Source organism: Thamnophis sirtalis, unplaced genomic scaffold (assembly GCF_051295495.1).
Source record: "Thamnophis sirtalis isolate CommonGarterSnake01/CBP01778 unplaced genomic scaffold, rThaSir2_p1.2 scaffold_1, whole genome shotgun sequence".
Taxonomy (NCBI): Eukaryota; Metazoa; Chordata; class Lepidosauria; order Squamata; family Natricidae; genus Thamnophis; species Thamnophis sirtalis.
In genome coordinates this window covers 172,893,285-172,914,773 of record NW_028261381.1, presented here as the reverse complement: position 1 = coordinate 172,914,773, position 21,489 = coordinate 172,893,285, and the positions used below count along the sequence as shown (strand labels likewise).

Genomic DNA, 21,489 nt, shown 5'->3' with positions numbered 1-21,489 from the left:
GATCACCGTTTACGACCTTCCCATCCGGCTTCGGACCAGCAAAGTGAATGGAGGAAGTGATTATTCTGACCTAGGCTTCACAAAATCACGAAGCAGACTCCTTGTCCCAATAAAACCCCTTTTTTCCTCTCATTTCCTCTCATTCACATCCAGCAAAGTCCCGGCAAGCAGTCTTTCAAGGGTGAATTTACAACCACAGACCTTATTAATGTTGGAGAGCTGTCAGGTTGTGAATTTACAACCACAGACCTTATCAGGTGTTGGAGAACGCAACATTGTACACTGTACAAGAAAACTTGGCAAGGGGTGCCTGCGAGTCACAGAGAAATTTTCACACTAATTATATTTTTTTCGGAATATAAGACGCACCGGAGTATAAGATGCACCAAGGTTTTAAAGAGTCAAATTTTTTTAAAAAGTTTTTGCACACTGCAAACCTCCCCAAAACAGCCCCCCTCCTTTTTTTTTTTCCCCCCAAAAAAAGGGCATGAATAGCCCTTTGGATGCTTGTAGAATGTTCCTAGAGGGGGAGGGCAAAAACAAGCAAAAAATGACCCATTTTTCGTGAAAAGAGGCCTGTTTTTTATCAAAAAAGGGCATTAGGAAACTTACAGAGGGCTGGGGGGGGCAAAATTGAGCAAAAAACGCCCCATTTTTTGCTCATTTCTGCCCTCCCCAGCCCCCAGGAACTCTGTGAAAGCTTCCTACAAGCTATGCACGGCCATTTAGATGAAGGGGTTGGGGTTTCAGGAGGCAAAAAAATTCTGTATTCAGTGTATTAGACGCACCCAGATTTTCAGCCTCTTTTTTGAGGAAAAAAGGTGCATCTTATACTCCAAAAAATATGGTAAGCGAACGAACTGCCTCCTGCAAACTCCACTCCCCTTTCGCTCCTCTTTTATTCCCTCTGGGAGGGGCCATTCACCGTCCACCTGTGGCCTTACTCCCAAATCGACCCCTGTTCTTTAGCTGTTCCCTTCATCTGGCAACCCTGCGCATACGCACCCTGGGAACAGGCTCCAGCTGTTCTTCTGCCTCACTGATCTCTGACTCCGAAGGCAGCTGATAAATGTCAGACGGCCCTGCCTCCCCCTCTCTGCCTCCAACGCAGAGCCCTCATCAGAGCCTTCCCCAGACTCCAGGACTGGCCCATCTTCCTCCCCAACCTCCTCACTGTCCGAATCTGCCGCCAGCTCCGCTAGACGCTGGCAGGCCACAACAGTGATTTGCTTAACGACACGATCCACATAGCAACTTCAGCGATTTGCTTAGCAACCTGTGGCAAAAAAATGAAAGGTTGTAAAATTGGGTACTTAATGGCCATGTTAGTTAGCGAGGGACATTCCAGCCCCATTTATGGTCGTAAGTTGAGGACTACCTGTAACTGAGGTAACGAAAGAGCAACTTCCCCATAATTTAGCTGAGGGTTCGGATTAGGGGAGCAGGCCTCCAATTTGCATCAATTCTGCAATCCTTTTCTAGAACGTGCCGCTTTGTGGACAGCCTCTCTAACCGCTCCTCAGCGCTGCCCGTCGGCCCCAAAGTAGGAAACGTTACCTGGGAAAGTGGGGAAATAGGCAGCCAAATCGGAGGTGAGGATTTTCTCCTCCAGGATGTCCATTTTGTTCAGGAAGAGGATAATCGAGGTGTTCCAGAACCAGGGCAGTTCCAGAATGGTCCTGAAGAGATCTAAACTCTCCCTCATTCGGTTCTGATAGGAAAGAACGGGACGGGGGGAATGAGGGGTGCGGAAAAGAAGGAAAAAATCATAAACGAGCAGCATGGTGAGGTTTGGAAGTTTGTGGCTGAGGGCTTTTTGGAAACATCGGTTCACCCAGAGTGACGACCAAGGGACATTTCAGCTGGATCAGAAGGCCAGAAAAATATGTGTAAATTCTGACAGAAGAGAATATTTGCAGCTCAGGGTTGAACTGTAGGGGCCTTGCTGTTCCCTGAGGTTAGTGGCTTTCTTGCAGACATTTCATAACCCAACTTGGTAACATCATCAGTGTTAGAAGCAGAGGTGGGTTCCAACCAGTTCGCACCTATTCGGGAGAACCGGTTCGTCAAATCTACCGAACCAGTTAGAAGAGGTTCCACCAGTGGACCCGGAAAGCAGGCCACACCCACAGAAGAGCTTCCAAATTTTTTTGAAACCCACCACTGGTCCTTGGATACGATTATTCTACACTATCATGCTCCTATTTATAAAACTCAGTGCCTCTGTGAAAGGTAAGGATGACTACTGCGTTTGTGGTCCAATCAGAACATTGCGTGTGTTGAAGTTGTGTAAACGTAAACCAAAGATGCCTTTTAAAAAAACAAGTTTACATCCTATTCTTATGCAGGCCAGTGCTGTGTGCGAGGTAATTTAAGGTGGTTCTGACAAGTGTCGTCGGCATCTTCATATCCGGTTACATGGGCGGCAAGCCACTCCCATCCAGTCACATGGGTGGCAAGCCACTCCCACAAAGGAGGCCACACCCACAGAGTAGGTTCGAACAATTTTTGAAACCCATCACTGGTTAGAAGGGAGTGAGGTTTGCAGAGTGGAGGAGAAAAAGTGGTGGGAAAGGAGGGAGGAGGAGGAGGAGGAGGAGGAGGAGGAGGAGGAGGAGGAGGAGGAGGAGGAGGAGGAGGAGGAAAAGGACTATGAGGTTCTTGGTACAGCTTGGCTGTAGGTGGCACAGTGGTTAGAGTGAAGTACTGCAGCCACTTCAGCTGATTGCTATCTGCAGTTCGGCTCACCGGTTCAAGGTTGACTCAGCCTTCCATCCTTCCGAGGTGGGTAAAATGAGGACCCAGACTGTGGGGGCGATATGCTGACCACTTAGAGAGGGCTGAAAGCCCTATAAAGCAGTATATAAGTCTAACTGCTATTGCTATTGCTATTGCTATTGTTTTCTCGTAGACATCTCATTACCAAACTAGGTAATATCATCAGTGTTAAAAGGGAGTAAGTTTTACAAAGTGGAGAAGAAGCGGAGGGGGGGGAGGAGGAGGAGGAGGAAGAAGAAAAGGACTATGAGATTCTTGGTATAGCTTGGCTGTTTGCTTGTTTTCTTGTAGACATTTCATCACCAAACCAGGTGACATCATCAGGGCTAAAAGGGAGTGAGGTTTGTGGAGTGGTGGTGAAGAAGGGGAAGAAAAAGGGGAGGAGGAAGAGGAAGATGTGGGGACCTCGGTGTTCTCTGAGCTTGGTTGTTTCCTTGTAGAAGTTTCATTACCCAACTAGGTAACAGCCTCAGTGCTAGAAGGGAGTGGGGGGGAGAGGGAGAGGGAGGGAGGGAGGGAGGGAGGGAGGGAGGGAGGGAGAGAGAGAGAGAGAGAGAGAGAGAGAGAGAGAGAGAGAGAGAGAGAGAGAGGCAGGCATACACAATCCTATCCCTTAATTGTCCCTCCATTCCCCCAAATATTCCTGTCTCAACGCTGCTCCTTAAGGTAAAGGTTCCCCTCGCACATATATGCTAGTTGTTCCCGACTCAAGGGGGCAGTGCTCATCTCCGTTTCAAAGCCGAAGAGCCAGCCCTGTCCAAAGACGTCTCCGTGTTCCTGTGGCGGGCATGACTAAACACTGAAGGCACAACAGAACGCTGTTACCTTCCCACCAAAGGTGGTCCCTATTTTTCTACTTGCATTTTTCACGTGCTTTCGAACTGCTAGGTTGGCAGAAACTGGGACAGGTAACGGGAGCTCACTCCATTATGCAGTGCTAGGGATTCGAACGGCTTCGAACAGCTGAACTGCTGACTTTCTCATCGACAAGCTCAGCGTCTTAGCCACCATGAACCTAGCCCCACATTCCCCCAAATATTCCTGTCTCGACGCTGCTCCTTACTTCAGTATTATTCTCCTCCAGCTTCTGATCATATTCGCTCAGAGAGGCCAGGTAGATTAAGGCAATCACGTTTTCGAAACAGTGGATCCATTTCCGGCGTTCGGTTTTCTGCCCACCAACATCAACGATCCTAAAAAAAAATAGAAATGAAAAAAAAAAATCTATAGTCCTCCACTGTCTTAGGCGAATCCTGGACCAAAAACAGTAACTGTGAGAGGGACCTTGGAGTCCTAGTGGATGATTCCTTAAATATGAGCCAGCCGTGTGCAGCAGCAGCCAAAAAAGCTAATACAATCCTGGGTTGTAGGGTATAAACAGAGGCATAGAATCGAAATCACATGAAGTATTAATGTAGTACCGCTTTATAAATCCTTAGTAAGTCCACACTTAGGATACTGCATCCAGTTTTGGTCACCACATGACAAAAAGGACATTGAGAACATAGAATAACAGAGCTGGAAGGGACCTTGGAGGTCTTCTAGTCCAGCCCGCTGCTTAAGCAGGAAACCCTATACCATTTCAGACAAATGGCTATCCAACATCTTCTTAAAGACTTCCAGTGTTGGGGCATTCACAACTTCTGGAGGCAACTTCTGTTCCACTGATTAATTGTCCTCACTGTCAGGAAATTCCTCCTCAGTTCTAAGTTGCTTCTCTCCTTGATTAGTTTCCATCTGTTGCTGATTGTCCTGCCTTCAGGTGCTTTGGAGAATTGTTTGATTCCCTCTTCTTTGTGGCAGCCCCTGAGATATTGGAAGACTGCTATCATGCCTCCCCTAGACTTTGGCAAAACTAAGATGATTAAAGGCCTGGAGATTAAAACATATGAAGAACGGTTGCAGGATTTGGGCATGGCCAAACTAGAGGAGGGGAAAGGACCAGGGGTAACATGATAGCAGCCTTCCAATATTTGAGGAGCTGCCACAAAGAGGAGGAGGTCAAATTATTTTCCAAGGCACCAGAAGGCAGGACTAGAAGAAATGGATGGGAATTAATCAAGGAGAGAAGCAACCTAGAACTTAAGGAAAATGTTCCTGACAGTGAGGACAATTAGCAGTTAGCAGTTAGACTTATATACCGCTTCATAGGGCTTTCAGCCCTCTCTAAGCGGTTTACAGAGTCAGCATATCGCCCCCACAATCTGGGTCCTCATTTCACCCACCTCGGAAGGATGGAAGGCTGAGTCAACCTTGAGCCGGTGAGATTAGAACCGCTGAACTGCAGATAGCAGTCAGCTGAAGTGGCCTGCAGTACTGCACCCTAACCACTGCGCCATCTCGGCTCTTATTAACTAGTGGAAGGGTTTTACCTTCAGAGGTTGTGAGTGCCTCCATCACTGGAGGTTTTTAAGAAGAGACTGGACAGTGATTTATCTGAAATGGTAGAGAGTCTCCTGCTTGAGCAAGGGGTTGGACTAGAAGACCTCCAAGGTCCCTTCCTGCTCCGTTCTCATCGATTGCCTTATGATCACAGTTGGGACCAGAATCTCCACTCTTAAACAAGTTTATTGTTAAGTGAGTCATACCCAATTCTATGACCTTTTTCTTTTTGCCACGGTTGTTAAGCAAATCACTGAAGTTGTTAAGTGAATCACATAGTCATTAACCAAATTCGGCTTCTCCCATTGACTTTGCTTGTCGAAAGCCAGGTGGGAAGGTCGCAAATGGTGATCACGTGACCCAGGGACCCTGCAACCATTGTAAATAGATGCCGGTTGCCAAGCAACCAGATTTTGATCATGTGACTGCGGGGGGTGCTGCTGTGGTCGTAAGTGCGAGGATCTCAGGGATGAGATTGCAATGCGTTCCCATCTCAGAAGAGGAGGGCATTTTTCTGTCATTTGTGCTCATGTGTGTCATTCTTACACAACGACACAAAGTCTCTCAAAATATGACTGACCCTTCCTGGATATTTAATCTCGCAATTCTGACAGGGATGAGCAATTATGGCCCCCTTTACAACCTATGGATTTCAACTCCCAGAATTCCTGAGCCAGCGTGGCTGGCTCAGGAATTCTGGGAATTGAAGTCCACAAATCATGAAGGGATCAGAGGTAATCCTCAATTTATGGCCACAATTGAGCCCCAAAATTCCTGTTGTTCAGCAAGAAAATTGTGAGTTTCGCCCCCTTTTACGACTTCTATTGCCACCTTCGTTAAGTGAATCACTGCAGTTGTTAAATGTGTATCGTGGCTGTTGAATCTGCTTCCCCCGCTGCTTGTCGGAAGGTCGCAAAAGAGGAGCGGGAGACTCCAGGACATTGCAACCGGCATAAACACGAGTCAGTTATCAAGCATCTGAAGGTAAATCGTGTGACCACGGGGATGCTACCACGGTCGTAAGTGTGAAAAGCGGTCATAAGTCACATTTTTCAGGGATGTCATAACTTTGAACGGTCAGTAAGCGAATTGTTATTAGTCAAGGACTGCCAGTGTAGCTACCGACCCCGATTGTACCTTTATTTTAAGGAATCCATTATGAAACATAAACACTTGGGATGAATCTTTTTTCAGTTTACCTTAATGTCACCTTTTGCATCGAGAAGCAGTACTCGTTAATGCCCGTCGTGGGCACGCGAGTTCTCAGAATATCCTGGGCGTTTGGCATATACCCCTCAGAAGCAATGCGATCCAGATTCGAAAGGAAACTGAAACAGAGACACACCGGTCACTCTGGGCGATGCACGGAGAAATATGAAAATGAGTGGACACACCTCTCTAGTGCAGTGCCTTTCAAACTTGGCAACTCTAAGATAGGTGGACTTCAACTCCCAGAATTCCCCAGCCAACCGGAAATCTGGAAAAGTTGTGGTAGAAAGGAATGGAATGGAATAGAGTAGAATAAGAATAAGAATAGGAATAGGAATAGGAATAGGAATAGGAATAAGAATAAGAATAAGAATAAGAATAAGAATAAGAATAAGAATAAGAATAAGAATAAGGAATATAGAATGGAATGGAATAGAGTAGAATAGGAATAGGAATAGGAATAGGAAGAATAGAATAAGGAATATAGAATGGAATGGAATGGAATAGAGTAGAATAAGAATAGAATAGAGCAGAGCAGAGCAAAACAGAATAGAATAGAATAGAATTATTTATTGGCCAAGTGTGATTGGACACACAAGGAATTAAATACATAAAAGTTATGTATCTTATCTTATTCATCTATATCTATAGCTATAGCTATATCTATCTATCTATCTATCTATCTATCTATCTATCTATCTATCTATCTATCTATCTATCTATCTATCTATCTATCTATCTCTATCTCTATCTCTATATCTATATCTATATCTATATCTATATCTATATCTATATCTATATCTATATCTATATCTATATCTATATCTATCTGTATCTTATATATCCATATCCATATCCATATCCATATCCATATCCATCCTTCCTTCCTTCCTTCCTTCCTTCTTTCCATCCATCCATCCATCCATCCATCCATCCATCTATCTATCTATCTATCCATCCATCCAGGGGTGGGTTCCTGCCAGTTCTAGCCTCTTCTATAGAAGAGGTTCCACAAATCTACAGTGCCGTTCAGAACTGGTTCCAGCTCCCTCCCCCCGCCCGTCCACACATCATCAACATGAAGAGCAAGAGGAGGAATTCTGGGAGTTGAAGTCCACAGGTCTTACAGCTGTCAAGTCTGAACACCCCTGGGGTTTTTTTTCTAAAGGGTTAAGGGTGCGAGGGTCTTGTAACTTAACAGCTTTAAGACTTGCGTACTTCAAATGCCAGAGTTTCTGAGCCAACATTTTGGTTGCTAAGCAAGAGCGTTGTTAAGTGAGTTTCACCACATTTTACAGGTTGGCCATGCCCACCCAATCACACTGCTGGTAAGCCACTCCTACCCGGGCACATGACTGGCAAGCCACTCCCACAGATGGGGTTCTAAAAAAATTTGAAACCCACCACTCACTCTATCTATCTATCTATCTATCTATCTATCTATCTATCTATCTATCATCATCTATCTGTGTGTGTGTGTGTGTGTGTGTGTGTGTGTGTGTGTGTCCGTGTGTCCATGTCTGGTTGTTCCAGCATAATTCCGGAACGCCTGGACTGCTGAAATGAAAAGAACTGAATTCTATCTATAATGTAAACTCACAGTATTTTTGACACTGATAGTGTGCATTTTCGATTCAAGTTCTGTTAAGATACAGCCTGTGGTGCCTTAAAATGACTTCTACTGTACAGCACAATGGAGTTGCCATGCTAACGGCTTCGCAGCACTCCACAAGGGGGCTCCCTCTAATACAGGCTTTGGATAAATGCATACCCGGGCTTACTAGTTATCAGCTAGTAAGTGATAAAAGCATGATGACAGTTATCCTAAAAATGCATTCATCATAAATCTTAAGATACAACACTGAGTGATAGAATCAACATAAATTGTACTAGCAAACTAAATAAAAGAATATAAATTGTAAAGATACAAGTAACAAAGTGATAGTCGTAAGTAGAACATGGGATAGGTAATAGGAAAGATGAGAATAATAATATGAAAACAGTCTTACTAAAGAGTTTGACAGTGTGGTGGGAATAAGTTGTTCAGCAGAGTGATGGCGGCATGAGGGAAATAACTGTCCTTGTGTTGTTGTTGTTCTGGTGTGCGTCCACTGCCTACTCAGGAAGCACACAAATCTTTGCACCACCACAGTGCCAAGAAGTTAAAAAAAAACCTGGTAGGGTGTTGGATCTTACTTTCTCTATCATCAACCATCAACCCAAGGTAAGAACATGCGGTGGTCCAGTGGTGGGTTTCAAAAAAAATTCGAACCTATTTTGTGGGTGTGCCCTCCTTTGTGGGAGTGGCTTGCCAGCCATGTGACCTGGTGGGAGTGGCTTGCTGGCCATGTGTTTTCTTTCTCTCTCTCTCTCTCTCTCTCTCTCTCTCTCTCTCTCTCTCTCTCTCTCCCCCCTTCCTTTTGTCTCTCTGTCCCTTTTTCCTTTTTTTCTTTCATCTCTCTCTCACTTTTTCTTTCTTTTTTTCTTTTTTTCTTTCTTTCTTCCTTCCTTTCTTTTTCTTTCTCTGTGTGAGTCTGTGGGGGGGGGTTTTCAAAAATTTATGGAACCTCTTTTGTAGGTGTGGCCTGCTTTCTGGTGGAACCTCTTCTAACCGGTTCGGTAGATTTGACGAACCGGTTCTACCGAACTGGTGCGAACTGGTAGGAACCCACCTCTGCGGTGGTCACTCCAAACAAGGAGTGAACAAGGATTAAAGAGACTCACTAGGACGTCGAATCGAGCAGGTGGAATTCGCTTCTCCTCTTGTAACAGGTCCTGATGCCAGCATCCTTCCAGAGGCCACTGATGATCCTGGCGTGGTGGGGCTCCAGGGAGGCCACTTTGTAGGCATCAACGCTCAGAAGCAGCCGGGCGTTTTGCTAGAGGCAGAAAAGAACGGTTTTATGACGGAGAGGAAAAACGGTTGCAGGAATTGGGTATGCCTAGTGTAGGGAGAAGAAAGGACTAAGGGTGAGATGGTATCAGCCTTCCAATATCTCAGGGACTGCCACAAAGAAGAGGGAGTCAAGCTACTCTCCAAAGCACCTGAAGGAAGGACAAGAAGCAACGGGTGGAAAATAATCAAGGAGAGAAGCAACTTAGAACTAAGGAGAAACTTCTTGGTAGTTAAAACAATTAATCAATGGAACAGCTTCCCTCCAGATGTTGTGGATGCTTCATCACTGGTGGCTTTTAAAAAGAGACTTGACAGCAATTTGTCTGAAATGGTATAGGGTTTCCTGTTGTGGCCCAGGAGGAGCCGTTGGAGCTGCAAACAGACTTCGATAGCGAGGGGCCCTATGAGTCGGCTCTGGAAGATGTAGAGGACCCTGGACAGGGTTCAGACTCCGAGCAGGGACCAGAGAGGCTGGTTGGCCACCAGGAGGTGCCTGAGGCATGGAGCAGCGGTGAAAGCCAAAGGGAGTTGGTCCCTGACATCAGGCCCTGGAGCAGTGGGGAGGAGCTAAGGGAGTTGGTCCTGGATGCAAGGCAAAGACGGGCAGATAAGCGCCGACAGCAACTACGGAGATACAGAAGATAATTGGGGCCAGGTGGTTGTGATTAGGCTCCTCCCAAGAGAGTATATAAGAAGAGACTTTGGGAGGAGGCTGTTTGCAGGACTCAACTATTATACTAAAGCTGGAGAAGCTCTTGTGTGTATTTCTTATCTGTGGAAGTCTGGGTTGCTGCCAAAGTCTTGTCAGTGTGTTAATTTGCTGTGAATAAATTGTCTAGCAGTAATCTTGTGTCATCGTGACTCACCGTATGGAGGGGGGGTCAGAACAGTTTCCTCTCTAGGCAAGGGGTTGGACTAGAAGACCTCCAAGGTCTCTTCCAACTCTGTTATTCTGTTCAGAGCAGAATGGAAAATGTTGGGTAGAAAAATTCTAGATGCATAGTCAAAGGAGACAGAGAGTGGTGCGGTGGCCTAGAGGGGGAGCTTTCACCTCACAATCAGGAGGCTGTGAGTTCAATCCTAGGTAGAGGCAGATATTTCTCTGGGCACAATGAGAATATATCTGCTGAACAAAACTCCGCACTGGTGACAGGATGGGCATCCGGCCAGTAAAAACTCTGCTAGCGCCATTCAGTTCCCAGACTCCACCCCACCAGGGATTATGAGGTTGTTAAATGAGGGTAATAATCAGAGGAAATCCATTTCATGAATGCTGCCCATGGAAAGACAATGATCATGGAGGTGTGAAGTCATTTCAGGACAACCCTGGTCTGTTTGTCATTCATAATCAATACAGATTTATGGAACTTCAACCCCCCAGCCAGGAATTCTGGGAGTTGAAGTCCACAAGTCATAAAAGGGCCACAGTTCCCCAACCCCTGCTCTAAAGCCAATTAATGATGACGCACACAAACACAATTCAGTCCCAACATCTCTGTTCCTAAGCAAGACGGTTGCTACATAAGTTTTGCCCCATTTTACAACCTTTTTGCCACAGCTGCTAAAACAAATCCCCATGGTTGTTAAGTGAATCATGAGGTCCTTAAGCAAATCTGGATTCCCCCATCGACTTTGCTTATCAAAAGTGTGCAACTGATCACGTGACCTCGGGACACTGCGACCGTCACAAATACATGCCAGTTGCCAAGAGTCCGGATTTTGATCATGTGACCATGGGGATGCTACCATGGTCGTAAGTGTGAAAACAGTTCATAAGTCACTTTTTTCAGTGTCGTCGTAACTTCCAACAGCCGCTGGTTGCAATGATTGTAAGTCGAGGACTGTTGCGGCCCGCCAGCAGCCAGCGGATCTGGCATCAGATTCGGACAGTGAGGAGGTTGGGGAGGAAGATGGGCCAGTCCTGGAGTCTGGGGAAGGCTCGGATGAGGGCTCTGCGTCGGAGGCAGAGGGGGGGCCAGGGCCATCTGACAGTGATCAGCTGCCTTTGGAGTCAGGCATCAGTGGGGCAGAAGAACAGCTGGAGCCTGTTCCCAGTGTGCGCATGCACAGAGTTGTCAGATGAAAGGAACAGCTAAGGAACAAGGGCCAATTCGGGAGTAAAGCCACAGGTGGATGGTGAATGGCCCCTCCCAGAGGGAATAAAAGGGGAGCGAAAGGGGAGTGGAGTTTGCAGGAGACAATTAGTTCAATTCATTAGGGTGAAGATCTGTTCCTGACTTCTCGCCAAGTATTGTCTGCTACCGAGTGGCGTTTGGAAGATATCGGCCTGGCAGCTCTCCAAGCCTGATCAAGGCCTGTAGTTGTGAAATCTCTTGGAAGACTGTTGGCAGGGACTTTGCAGGATAGGAATTCCCTTTAACCTAAATAAAAGGGGTTTTATCGGGACGAGGAGTCGGCTTTGTGCTTTTGGGAAGCCTGGGTCAGAACAAGGACTGCCTGTATATTTCTATTTCTATTTATTTCTATTTATTAAATTTATAGGCAGCCCAATCCCGGAGGCCCAATATGGATACTCACTGCGTTCTCCTCCTGGCCGTAAGGAATCTGCAGGCTCTCCATAGCTTTGATGATGGCCTGGACAGAGGTGAAGATGTTTTGATAGACCACTTTGGCAAATTCCTTCCGTTCGTCTTCCGTGAATCCCACTCCATGGATAATCCTCATCTGTTTGATGAAGGTACTTTTTCCACCTTCCCCGGTGCCTGATGGATAATGCACACACAAAAAAAACAAACATTGATTTTCCAGTAGAACATCTGCGCTCCAAGTCTAGTCCAACTTAACAGGAATAACAGAGTTGGACGGGACCTTGGAGGTCTTCGAGTCCAACCCTCTTTGTACGGAGGCCTAGATGCTGCGGCATCATCCTGACCAACTTCCTTATCACCTGCCACTAAAATGAACCACAGTCTCAAATGAATTGGACCAGACAGCAGGCAACGCCATCAAAAGCACCTTAGAAGCGGGACGAATGCCAACGCAATCCTAGGCTGCCTCAACAGAGGGATAGAATCAAGATCACGTGAAGAGTTAATACCACTTTATCATGCCTTAGTAAGGCCACACTTGGAATCCTGCATCCGGTTTTGGTCACCACAATGTAAAAAAGATGTTGAGACTCTAGAAAGAGTGCAGAGAAGAAGATGATTAGAAGATTGGAGACTGAAACGTATCAAGAATGGTTGCTGGAATTGGGTATGTCTGGTTTAATGTCTGGTTTAATGAAAAGAAGGACCAGGGGGAGACATGATAGAAGTCTTCCAACATCTCAGGGGTTGCCACAAAGAAGAGGGAGCCAAGCTATTCTCCAAGGCACCTGAGGGTAGAACAAGAAGCAATGGGTGGAAACTAATCAAGGAGAGAAGCAACTTAGAACTGAGGAGAAATTTCCTAACAGTGAGAACAGTTAACTAGTGGAACGGCTTACTCTAGAGCAGTGTTTCTCAACCTTGGCAACTTGAAGAGGTCTGGACTTCAACTCCCAGAATTCCCCAGCAGGTGAATGCTGGCTGGGGAATTCTGGGAGTTGAAGTCCGGACATCTTCAAGTTACCAAGGTTGAGAAACACTGCTCTAGAGGTTGCGGATGCTCCAACACTGGAGGTTTTTAAGAAGATGTTGGAGAGCCGTTTGTCTGAAATGGGGTAGGGTTTCCTGCCTGAGCAGGGGGCTGGACTAGAAGACCTCCAAGGTCCCTTCCTATTCTGTTATTCAGAACAACAAAGATGATTAGGGAACTGAACCCATACGATCAGCAGTTGCAGGAACTGGGTATATCTAGTCTAATGAAGAGAAGGACTAGGGGTGACATGATTGAAGTATTCCAATAGTTGAGGGGCTGCCACAAAGAAGAGGGAGTCAAGCTACTCTCCCAAGGCACCAAAGGCAGAACAAGAAACATAGGATGGAAACTAATCAAGGAGAGAAGCAACCTAGAACGAAGGAGGAATTTCCTGACAATTAATCAGTAGAATGACTTTCTTCCAGAAGTTGTGGGTACTCCAACACTGGAGGCTTTTAAGAAGAGATTGGACAGCCATATGTCCAGAGTGTTATAAAGACTCTTGCTCGAGCAGGGGGCTGGACTATAAGACCTCCAAGGTCCCTCCCAATTCTGCTATTCAGTTTGACAATTTTGCAAGGGTTTCCTTCGATGGTACCAGGTGCTCAAAGGCACTAAATCACCGGTGCCAGCAATGACTGATTGATTTAATTTATTTAAAACATTTATGGAGCTGCCTGTCTTACAACCAACCCCTCTTATAACCATTAGGCTGGAGGTGATAAGAAAGAACTTAGGAGTGCACAGATCAGCACAAGAGACCAAATTCAGTCTTTGGGGAAGGAAGAAGTTAGCGATTCAATGGCAAAGTTCCTGGTTTACAGGGAACAATTTGCTGGCTTGGAACCCAGTCGCTTCAGTTGAAAAGGAGAGAATAAAAGAACAGGGAAGTGTTTCTCTAGAACAGTGTTTCTCAACCTTGGTAACTTGAAGATGTCCAGACTTCAACTCCCAGAATTCCCCAGCCAGCGAATGCTGGCTGGGGAATTCTGGGAGTTGAAGTCCGGACATCTTCAAGTTGCCAAGGTTGAGAAACACTGCTCTAGAAAGAGTGTTTCACAACCTTATCCATTTTAAGATGCGTGGACTTCAACTCCCAGAATTGCTCAGCCAAGTTGGTGGAGTCGAACTCCCAGAATTCCCCAGCTAGCCTCTAGACCATGTTTCTCAACCTTAGCACCATTAAAGTGTGTGGACTCCAACTCCCAGAATCCCTCAGCCAGATTTGTGCAGTTGAAATCCCAGAATTCTCCAGCCAGCATCTAAATCAGTATTTCCTAACCTTAACGACACATTGAAACACACACATGTTGAAGTGCGTGGACTTCAGAAGTGGTATTCAGCCGGTTCGGGCTGGTTCGCCCGAATCGGTAGCAGAAACTGGTAGCCGGGCTCGCCCCGGCTCTATGCCATCCTATTTCGGCATGTGTTTAAGACCGTGTGAATGTGTGGAAGATGCCAGAGGTGGGTTCCTACCAGTTCGAACGGATTTGCCGAACCGGTATTGATTTGACGGGCTGGGTCGCTGGAACTGGCAGCGATCCAGGCCTGCCACGCCCCCAGACCGGTCCTCCTACAGGGATGCCATCTTGATTTTCGGTTCTGCGCTTGCGCAGATCAATTGTAATTTCACAAATTGATTTGGTTTCCTTTTTTTTAACGTTTTGTGCATACGCAGACCTGTTTTTGTGCAAATACGCATGCACGCATTTTTGCGCACACCGAACCGGCAGTAATGCCAGGAGCAACCCACCCCGGAAGGCAGTGGTGGGTTTCAAAATTTTTTAGAACCTCTTCTGTAGGTGTGGCCTGCTTTGTGGGAGTGGCTTGCCAGCCATGTGACCGGATGGGAATTGCTTGGCAGTCATGTGACCGGGTGGGAGTGGCCAACTTCTAAAATGTGGTGAAACTCACTTAACAACGCTCTTGCTTAGCAACCAAAATGTTGGCTCAGAAACTCTGGCATTTGAAGCACGCAAGTCTTAAAGCTGTCACGTTACAAGACCCTCGCACCCCTAACCCTTTAGAAAAAAAAAACCCAGGGGTGCTCAAACTTGACAGCTTTAAGACTTGTATACTTCAACTCCCAGAATTCCTCCTCCAGTCATATTGGCTCAGGAACTGTGGCATTGAAGTGTGCAAGTCTTAAAGCTGTCAAGTTACAAGACCTTTGCACCCCTAACCCTTTAGAAAAAAAAACCCAGGGGTGTTCAAACTTGACAGCTTTAAGACTTGTGGACTTCAACTCCCAGAATTCCTCCTCTTGCTCTTCATGTTGATGATGTGTGGATGGGCGGGGGGAGGGAGCTGGAACCGGTTCTAAACGGCACGGTAGATTTGTGGAACCTCTTCTATAGAAGAGGGTAGAACTGGCAGGAACCCATCCCTGCCGGAAGATACATGCGCGAGCAAAGCTCATACACATTGAGGTGGCATTCAGCCGGTTTGGACTAGTTCACCTGAACCAGTAGTGGAAATTGCAGATTGGCCCCCTTTTGGTCAGTAGATATCCAGCTGAGAAGTCCATTTTCCATGGCTTTACTGTCCCAGCATCATGAAAATTCAATTGAACCCCGCTTTTAAGTGGGGTCATTCCCAAACCTAAAGTGGAAATCTCTACTGTTCTCGAACTAACTAAAGTCTCACTTCAGCTATCGGAAACTGGCTTCATCATTGTCTCTTTCCCAAAAGCATCTCGGTTGCAGGTGATAGCAAGCTAAGGGCTCCTGAAACTTTTTATTCAGCTGCTTTTAATCTTCATGAATCCATAAAAACGGGCGTGGGTTTAACAATAATATTTGGAGCTGCAGCAGTAAAGTTTGTTGGATTTTGGCACACACCCTGGACATTTCTCATAACAAGCGTTGATCGTGAAAACAGCCTCCGATAAATTGCATAAACACTCAGTTTTACAGGCGTGTTTTTACTTTTAAGCCTAAAGCAATAAATAGGTGCCTCACCAGAATCGAACAGATGTAGTTTTGGCTTTTTTTTAAAAAAAAAGTGGTGTTTTTTATAGGTTGGGAGGAAAAACAATAGCTTGTCTGCTTTAATGTCCGGCGTTAAAAATAAGTGGCACTTTCCTCATAGTGTTGTGGCCGCCATCTTGACTTTTTTTATGGGGTTACAGGAAGTCATATTTGCTTGATGCTAACACTTCCTTGCCCAAATTTATTATTTTGCTTCGGGTTTTTAGATTTTGGATAGTCGGAGGAAAATGGCCCCCCAAAAAGAGAATCTGGAAGAATTATAAAGGTAAAGGTTCCCCTCGCACATATGTGCTAGTCATTCCCGACTCTAGGGGGCAGTGCTCATCTCCGTTTCAAAGCCGAAGAGCCAGCGTTGTCCAAGGACATCTCCGTGGTAATGTGGCTGGCATGATTAAATGGCAAAGGAGCACGGAACGCTGTTCCCACCAAAGGTGGTCCCTATTTTTCTACTTGCATTTTTAATGTGCTTTCGAACTGCTAGGTTGGCAGAAGCTGGGACAAGTGATGGGAGCTCACTCCGTTACGCCGCGCTAGGGATTCGAACCGCCGAACTGCCGACCTTTCTGATTGACAAGCTCAGCGTCTTATCCACTGAGCCACTACGTCCCTGGAAGTATTATAAAAGGCTTGCAAATCACTTTTCTTCCTTCTATTATACAGGTAGTCCTCGATTTACAAATAATCACTGTAGCAAGTTATGACAGGCTCCCCCCCCCCTCCAAAAAAAGCTACTTACAACCTGGTTCCACAGTTAACAATGGATTCGCTTAACAATTCCTGCAAAAAAATATTGTAAAGATCACCCACTTCACAACTCTTATGTTTTCTGACTATAATTGCCAGGCTCAATTATGGTCGTAAGTCAAGGACTACCTCTAAAGACTTCATGAATGACACAGGAAACCATTACCCACAGACTCTGATAGATAACACTGCAGGAGAGATTAAAGGAGATAAAATTATTCCACCTGTGTTCTAATAGCGATAGAATTTAGACTTATATACTGCTTCACAGTGCTTTACTTCCCTCTCTAAGCAGTTTACAGAGTCAGCACATGGCCCTTCCAAAAATCTGGGTCCTCATTTTACTCACTTTGGAAGGCTACTTCTGCTGACTGCCGGCTGCCTGCAATTTGGCAGTTCGAATCTCACCAGGCTCAAGGTTGACTTAGCCTTCCATCCTTCCCAGGTCAGTAAACTGAGGACCCAGATTGTTGGGAGCAAGAGGCTGACTCTGTAAACTGCTTAGAGAGGGCGGAAAACACTGGGAAGCGGTCTATAAGTCTAAATGCTATTGCTATTAAAAGGGAGGCGGGGAGAGAGAGAGAGGGGGAGAGAGAGAGAGAGAGGGAGAATGAGAGAGGAAAATAAATAAGAGTGAGAATGAAAGAGAGAGAGAATGGAGGAGGAAAAGAAATGAGAGGGAATGAAAGAGAGAGAGGATGAGAAAGGAAAAGAAACGAGAGAGAATGAAAAAGACAGGGAGGGAGGAAAGGAGAATGAGAGGGGGAAAAACAACAGAGAGAATGAAAGAGAGAGGGAGGGAGGGAGGGAGAATGAGAGAGAGAAAACAAGAGAATGAAAAAGACAGGGAGGAAGCAGAATGAGAGGGAAAAAACAAGAGAGAGAATGAAAGAGAGAAGGAGGGAGAGAATGAGAGAGGGAAACAAATGAGAGAATGAAAGAGAGAGGGAGAGAGAGAATGAGAGAAGAAAAGAAATGAAAGATGAGAGAGAGAATGAGAGAGGAAAAGAAACAAGAGAGAGAATGAAAAAGAGAGAGGAAATGAGAGAGGAAAACAAATGAGAGAATGAAAAAGAGAATGAAAAAGAGAGAAGGAGAGAGAGAAGGAGAGAAGAAAAGAAACGAGAGAATGAGAAAGGAAAACAAACAAGAGAGAATGAAAGAGAGAGGGAGGGAGAGAGAATGAGAGAAGAAAAGAAATGAGAGAATGAGGGAGAGAATCAGAGAGGAAAAGGAACAAGAGAGATGAAAGAAAGAGAGGGCGAGAGAGAATGAGAGAAGAAAAGGAACAAGAGAGAGAATGAAAGAAAGAGAGAGAGAATGAGGGAGGAAAACAAACAAGAGAATGAAAGAGGGAGGGAGAGAATGAGAGAAGAAAAGAAACGAGAGAATAAGAGAGGAAAAGGAACAAGAGAGATGAAAGAAAGAGAGGGCGAGAGAGAATGAGAGAAGAAAAGGAACAAGAAAGAGAATGAAAAAGAGAGAGAGAGAATGAGGGAGGAAAACAAACAAGAGAGAATGAAAGAGAGAGGGAGGGAGAGAGAATGAGAGAGGAAAAATCAAGAGAGAGAATGAGAGAAGAAAAAGAACAAGAGAGTATGAAAAAGAGAGAGAGAGAGAATGAGAGAGGAAAACAAACAAGAGAGAATGAAATAGAATAGAGAGAGGGAGGGCGGGAGAGAGAGAGCATGAGAGATGAGGAGAGAGGGCGGGAAGAGTGGAAAGGTGGAAAGCAAAGATTTGGAGACAACAAACAAGAAACATAAGCCTTTTTTTTTTTTAATTTTCAAAACTAGACTTTGCTGCATTACAGAGATCGGAAAAACAGCCTCGGGAGGATGGAAGGCCAAGTCAAACTTGAGAAGGTCAGGATCAAACTGCCAAACTGCTGGCAGACGCAAATTAGCAGAAATAGCCTGCAATACTGCATTCTAACCACTGCGCCACCACGACTCTTAAGCTACTCATGCCTGTGGCTATCTGACCCATAATACCACACACCAGTAGTCCTTGACTTACAACCACAACTGAGCCCAAAATCGATGTTAAGTGAGAAATTTGTGAGTATTGCCCCATTTTCGGACTTTTCTTGCCACATGTGTTAAGGGAATCACTGCAGCTGTTCAGTTAGTAACACGGTCGTTAAAGGAATCCGGCTTCCCTATTGACTTTGTTTGTCAGAAGGTTGCAAAAAGGGATTCCCCTGACCCCGGGACACTACGACCGTCATAAACATGAGTCAGTTGCCAAGTGTCTGAATTTGGATCATGGGGATGTTGTAAACAATCATTAAGTGTGAAAAACAGTCCGGTCATTTATTTTTTTCAGGGCCGCTGTAATTTCGAAGGGTCGCTAAGTGGACTGTCGTAAGCCAAGGACTGCCTGTATAATTATCTACTCTCAAAACGACACTATAGGGCACTGCACACCAGAACAACTAGACACAAGGACAGTTTTTTCCCAAATGCCATTACTCTGCTAAACTACTAATTCCCACAACACTGTCAAATTACCTACTAAGACTATATTACCATTATTCTTCTCTTCCTTCCTAGCATTTATCTCTTCCCACTTATGACTATAACCATGTTGCTTGTATCTTTCAATTTTATATTGTTTTGTTTCCTAGTATGATTTGATTGCTTATTAGTAATTTAGTGACTAAATTAAGTGTTGTATCTTATGTGTTGTATCTTATGATTCTTGATGAATGTATTTTATTCTCCTTATGTACACTGAGAACATCTGCACCAAAGACAAATTCCTTGTGTGTCCAATCACACTTGGCCAATAAAATAATTCTATTCTATTCTATTCTATTCCAAGGGTAGAAGATGAAACTTCGATCCTTAAAAAGATGCTATAGGGCATTGCATACCAGAACAACTAGACACAAGGACAGTTATTTCCCGAATGCCATCACTCCGCCAAACTACTAAATTCCCACAACATTGTCAAACTATTTACTTTAAGATTGTATCGCTATTATTCTTCTCTTCCTTCCTAGGATCTATCTCTTCCCACTTATGACTCTAACCATGCTGCTTGTATCTTTAAAATTTATATTATTTTATTTGTTTCCTAGTATGATTTGATTGCTTATTAGTAATTTAGTGACTAAATTAAGTGTTGTATCTTATGTGTTGTATCTTATGATTCTTGATCAATGTATTTTATTCTCCTTATGTCCACTGAGAGCATCTGCACCAAAGACAAATTCCTTCTGTGTCCAATCACAAGAATTCTATTCTATTCTATTCTATTCTAAGGGTAGAAGATGAAACTTCGATCCTCAAAACGATGTTATAGGGCACTGCATACCAGAACAACTAGACACAAGGACAGTTATTTCCCGAATGCCCTCACTCTGCCAAACTACTAAATTCCCACAACATTGTCAAACTATTTACTTTAAGATTGTGTCGCTATTATTCTTCTCTTCCTTCCTAGTATCTATCTCTTCCCACTTATGACTCTAACCATGCTGCTTGTATCTTTAAAATTTATATTGTTTTATTTGTTTCCTAGTATAATTTGATTGCTTATTAGTAATTTAGTGACAAAATTAAGTGTTGTATTTTATGTGTTGTATCTTACGATTCTTGATGAATGTATTTTATTCTCCTTATGTACACTGAGAACATCTGCACCAAAGACAAATTCCTTCTGTGTCCAATCACAAGAATTCTATTCTATTCTATTCTATTCTATTCTATTCTATTCTAAGGGTAGAAGATGAAACTTCTATCCTCAAAACGATGCTATAGGGCACTGCATACCAGAACAACTAGACACAAGGACAGTTATTTCCCGAATGCCATCACTCTGCTAAACTACTAATTCCCACAACACTGTCAAATTACCTACTAAGACTATATTACTATTATTCTTCTCTTCCTTCCTAGCATCTATCTCTTCCCACTTATGACTATAACCAGGCTGCTTGTATCTTTCAATTTTATATTGTTTTATTTGTTTCCTAGTATAATTTGATTGCTTATTAGTAACTTAGTGACTATCACTAAGTGTTGTGATGATTCTTTTTTTTTCCAATTTTTTTTTAATTATTTTTACATTTAAAACAATGCAGTACCGCGGAGTCGAAGTGACCATACATTCACATTATAGGATAGACAATGTATTAAGTAGGCTAATTGTTAATGGTTGAGACTAGCTGTGTCTTAAGATTCTTGATGAATGTATTTTATTCTCCAAATAAATTTGTCTCACCAAAGACAAATTCTTTGCGTGTCCAATCACACTTGGTCAATAAAGAATTCTGTTCTATTCTACTCACCCAACAGTAGTAACTTTAACTCCTGCCGATCTCGTTTCTTCTGTTCTTGGAGCAGCCGGCTGATTTCTTTATCGATCACCATGGCATTTTTCTCGTCCTCGGACATTAAGCACAGGCACCAAACCATGGTGCTTCCCAAACCCGCTCCAGGTTTTCCCAAAATCAGAGGGGGAACCGACGAGGTCAGGATTTAAAACAGGAGTGCTGGCGGAGCCCTTCCACCGAGGCGCAGCCGGAGCGGAGGATCATCTGGGAAGTGGCGTCCAGCAGAAACTGTTTTGGAGATCAAATTTCAGCATGAGATCAAACAATTCAGCAGGGAAAAACCCCACGGATGCCAGCAATGTGGGCTAGGCTAGTTTCACTCTCCAGCATTCATGGGAAGCTACTGAGCAATAGCAGTTAGACTTATATACCGCTTCATAGGGCTTTCAGCCCTCTCTAAGCGGTTTACAGAGAGTCAGCATATTGCCCCCAACAACAATCCAGGTCCTCATTTTACCCACCTCGGAAGGATGGAAGGCTGAGTCAACCCTGAGCCGGTGAGATTTGAACAGCCGAACTGCAGATAACAGTCAGCTGAAGTGGCCTGCAGTACTGCACCCTGGTTC

At 44.6% G+C, this 21,489-nt stretch overlaps 1 protein-coding gene across 1 annotated transcript in view; it reads right to left on the bottom strand.

Annotated features, from left to right (window-relative positions):
- Positions 1 to 21,224, bottom strand: part of GNA15 (G protein subunit alpha 15) — a 30,732-nt gene extending 9,508 nt beyond the window's left edge. The window contains exons 1-6 of the mRNA XM_087703318.1: positions 20,879 to 21,224; positions 11,804 to 11,988; positions 9,094 to 9,248; positions 6,360 to 6,488; positions 3,842 to 3,971; positions 1,558 to 1,711 (exon numbers count right to left, since the gene is read on the bottom strand). Coding sequence (XP_087559444.1) covers positions 1,558 to 1,711; positions 3,842 to 3,971; positions 6,360 to 6,488; positions 9,094 to 9,248; positions 11,804 to 11,988; positions 20,879 to 21,005 — 880 coding nt within the window. The 5' untranslated portion in view covers positions 21,006 to 21,224. The remainder of the gene's footprint in view (positions 1 to 1,557; positions 1,712 to 3,841; positions 3,972 to 6,359; positions 6,489 to 9,093; positions 9,249 to 11,803; positions 11,989 to 20,878) is intronic.
- Between the last annotated feature and the right edge of the window lie 265 nt (positions 21,225 to 21,489).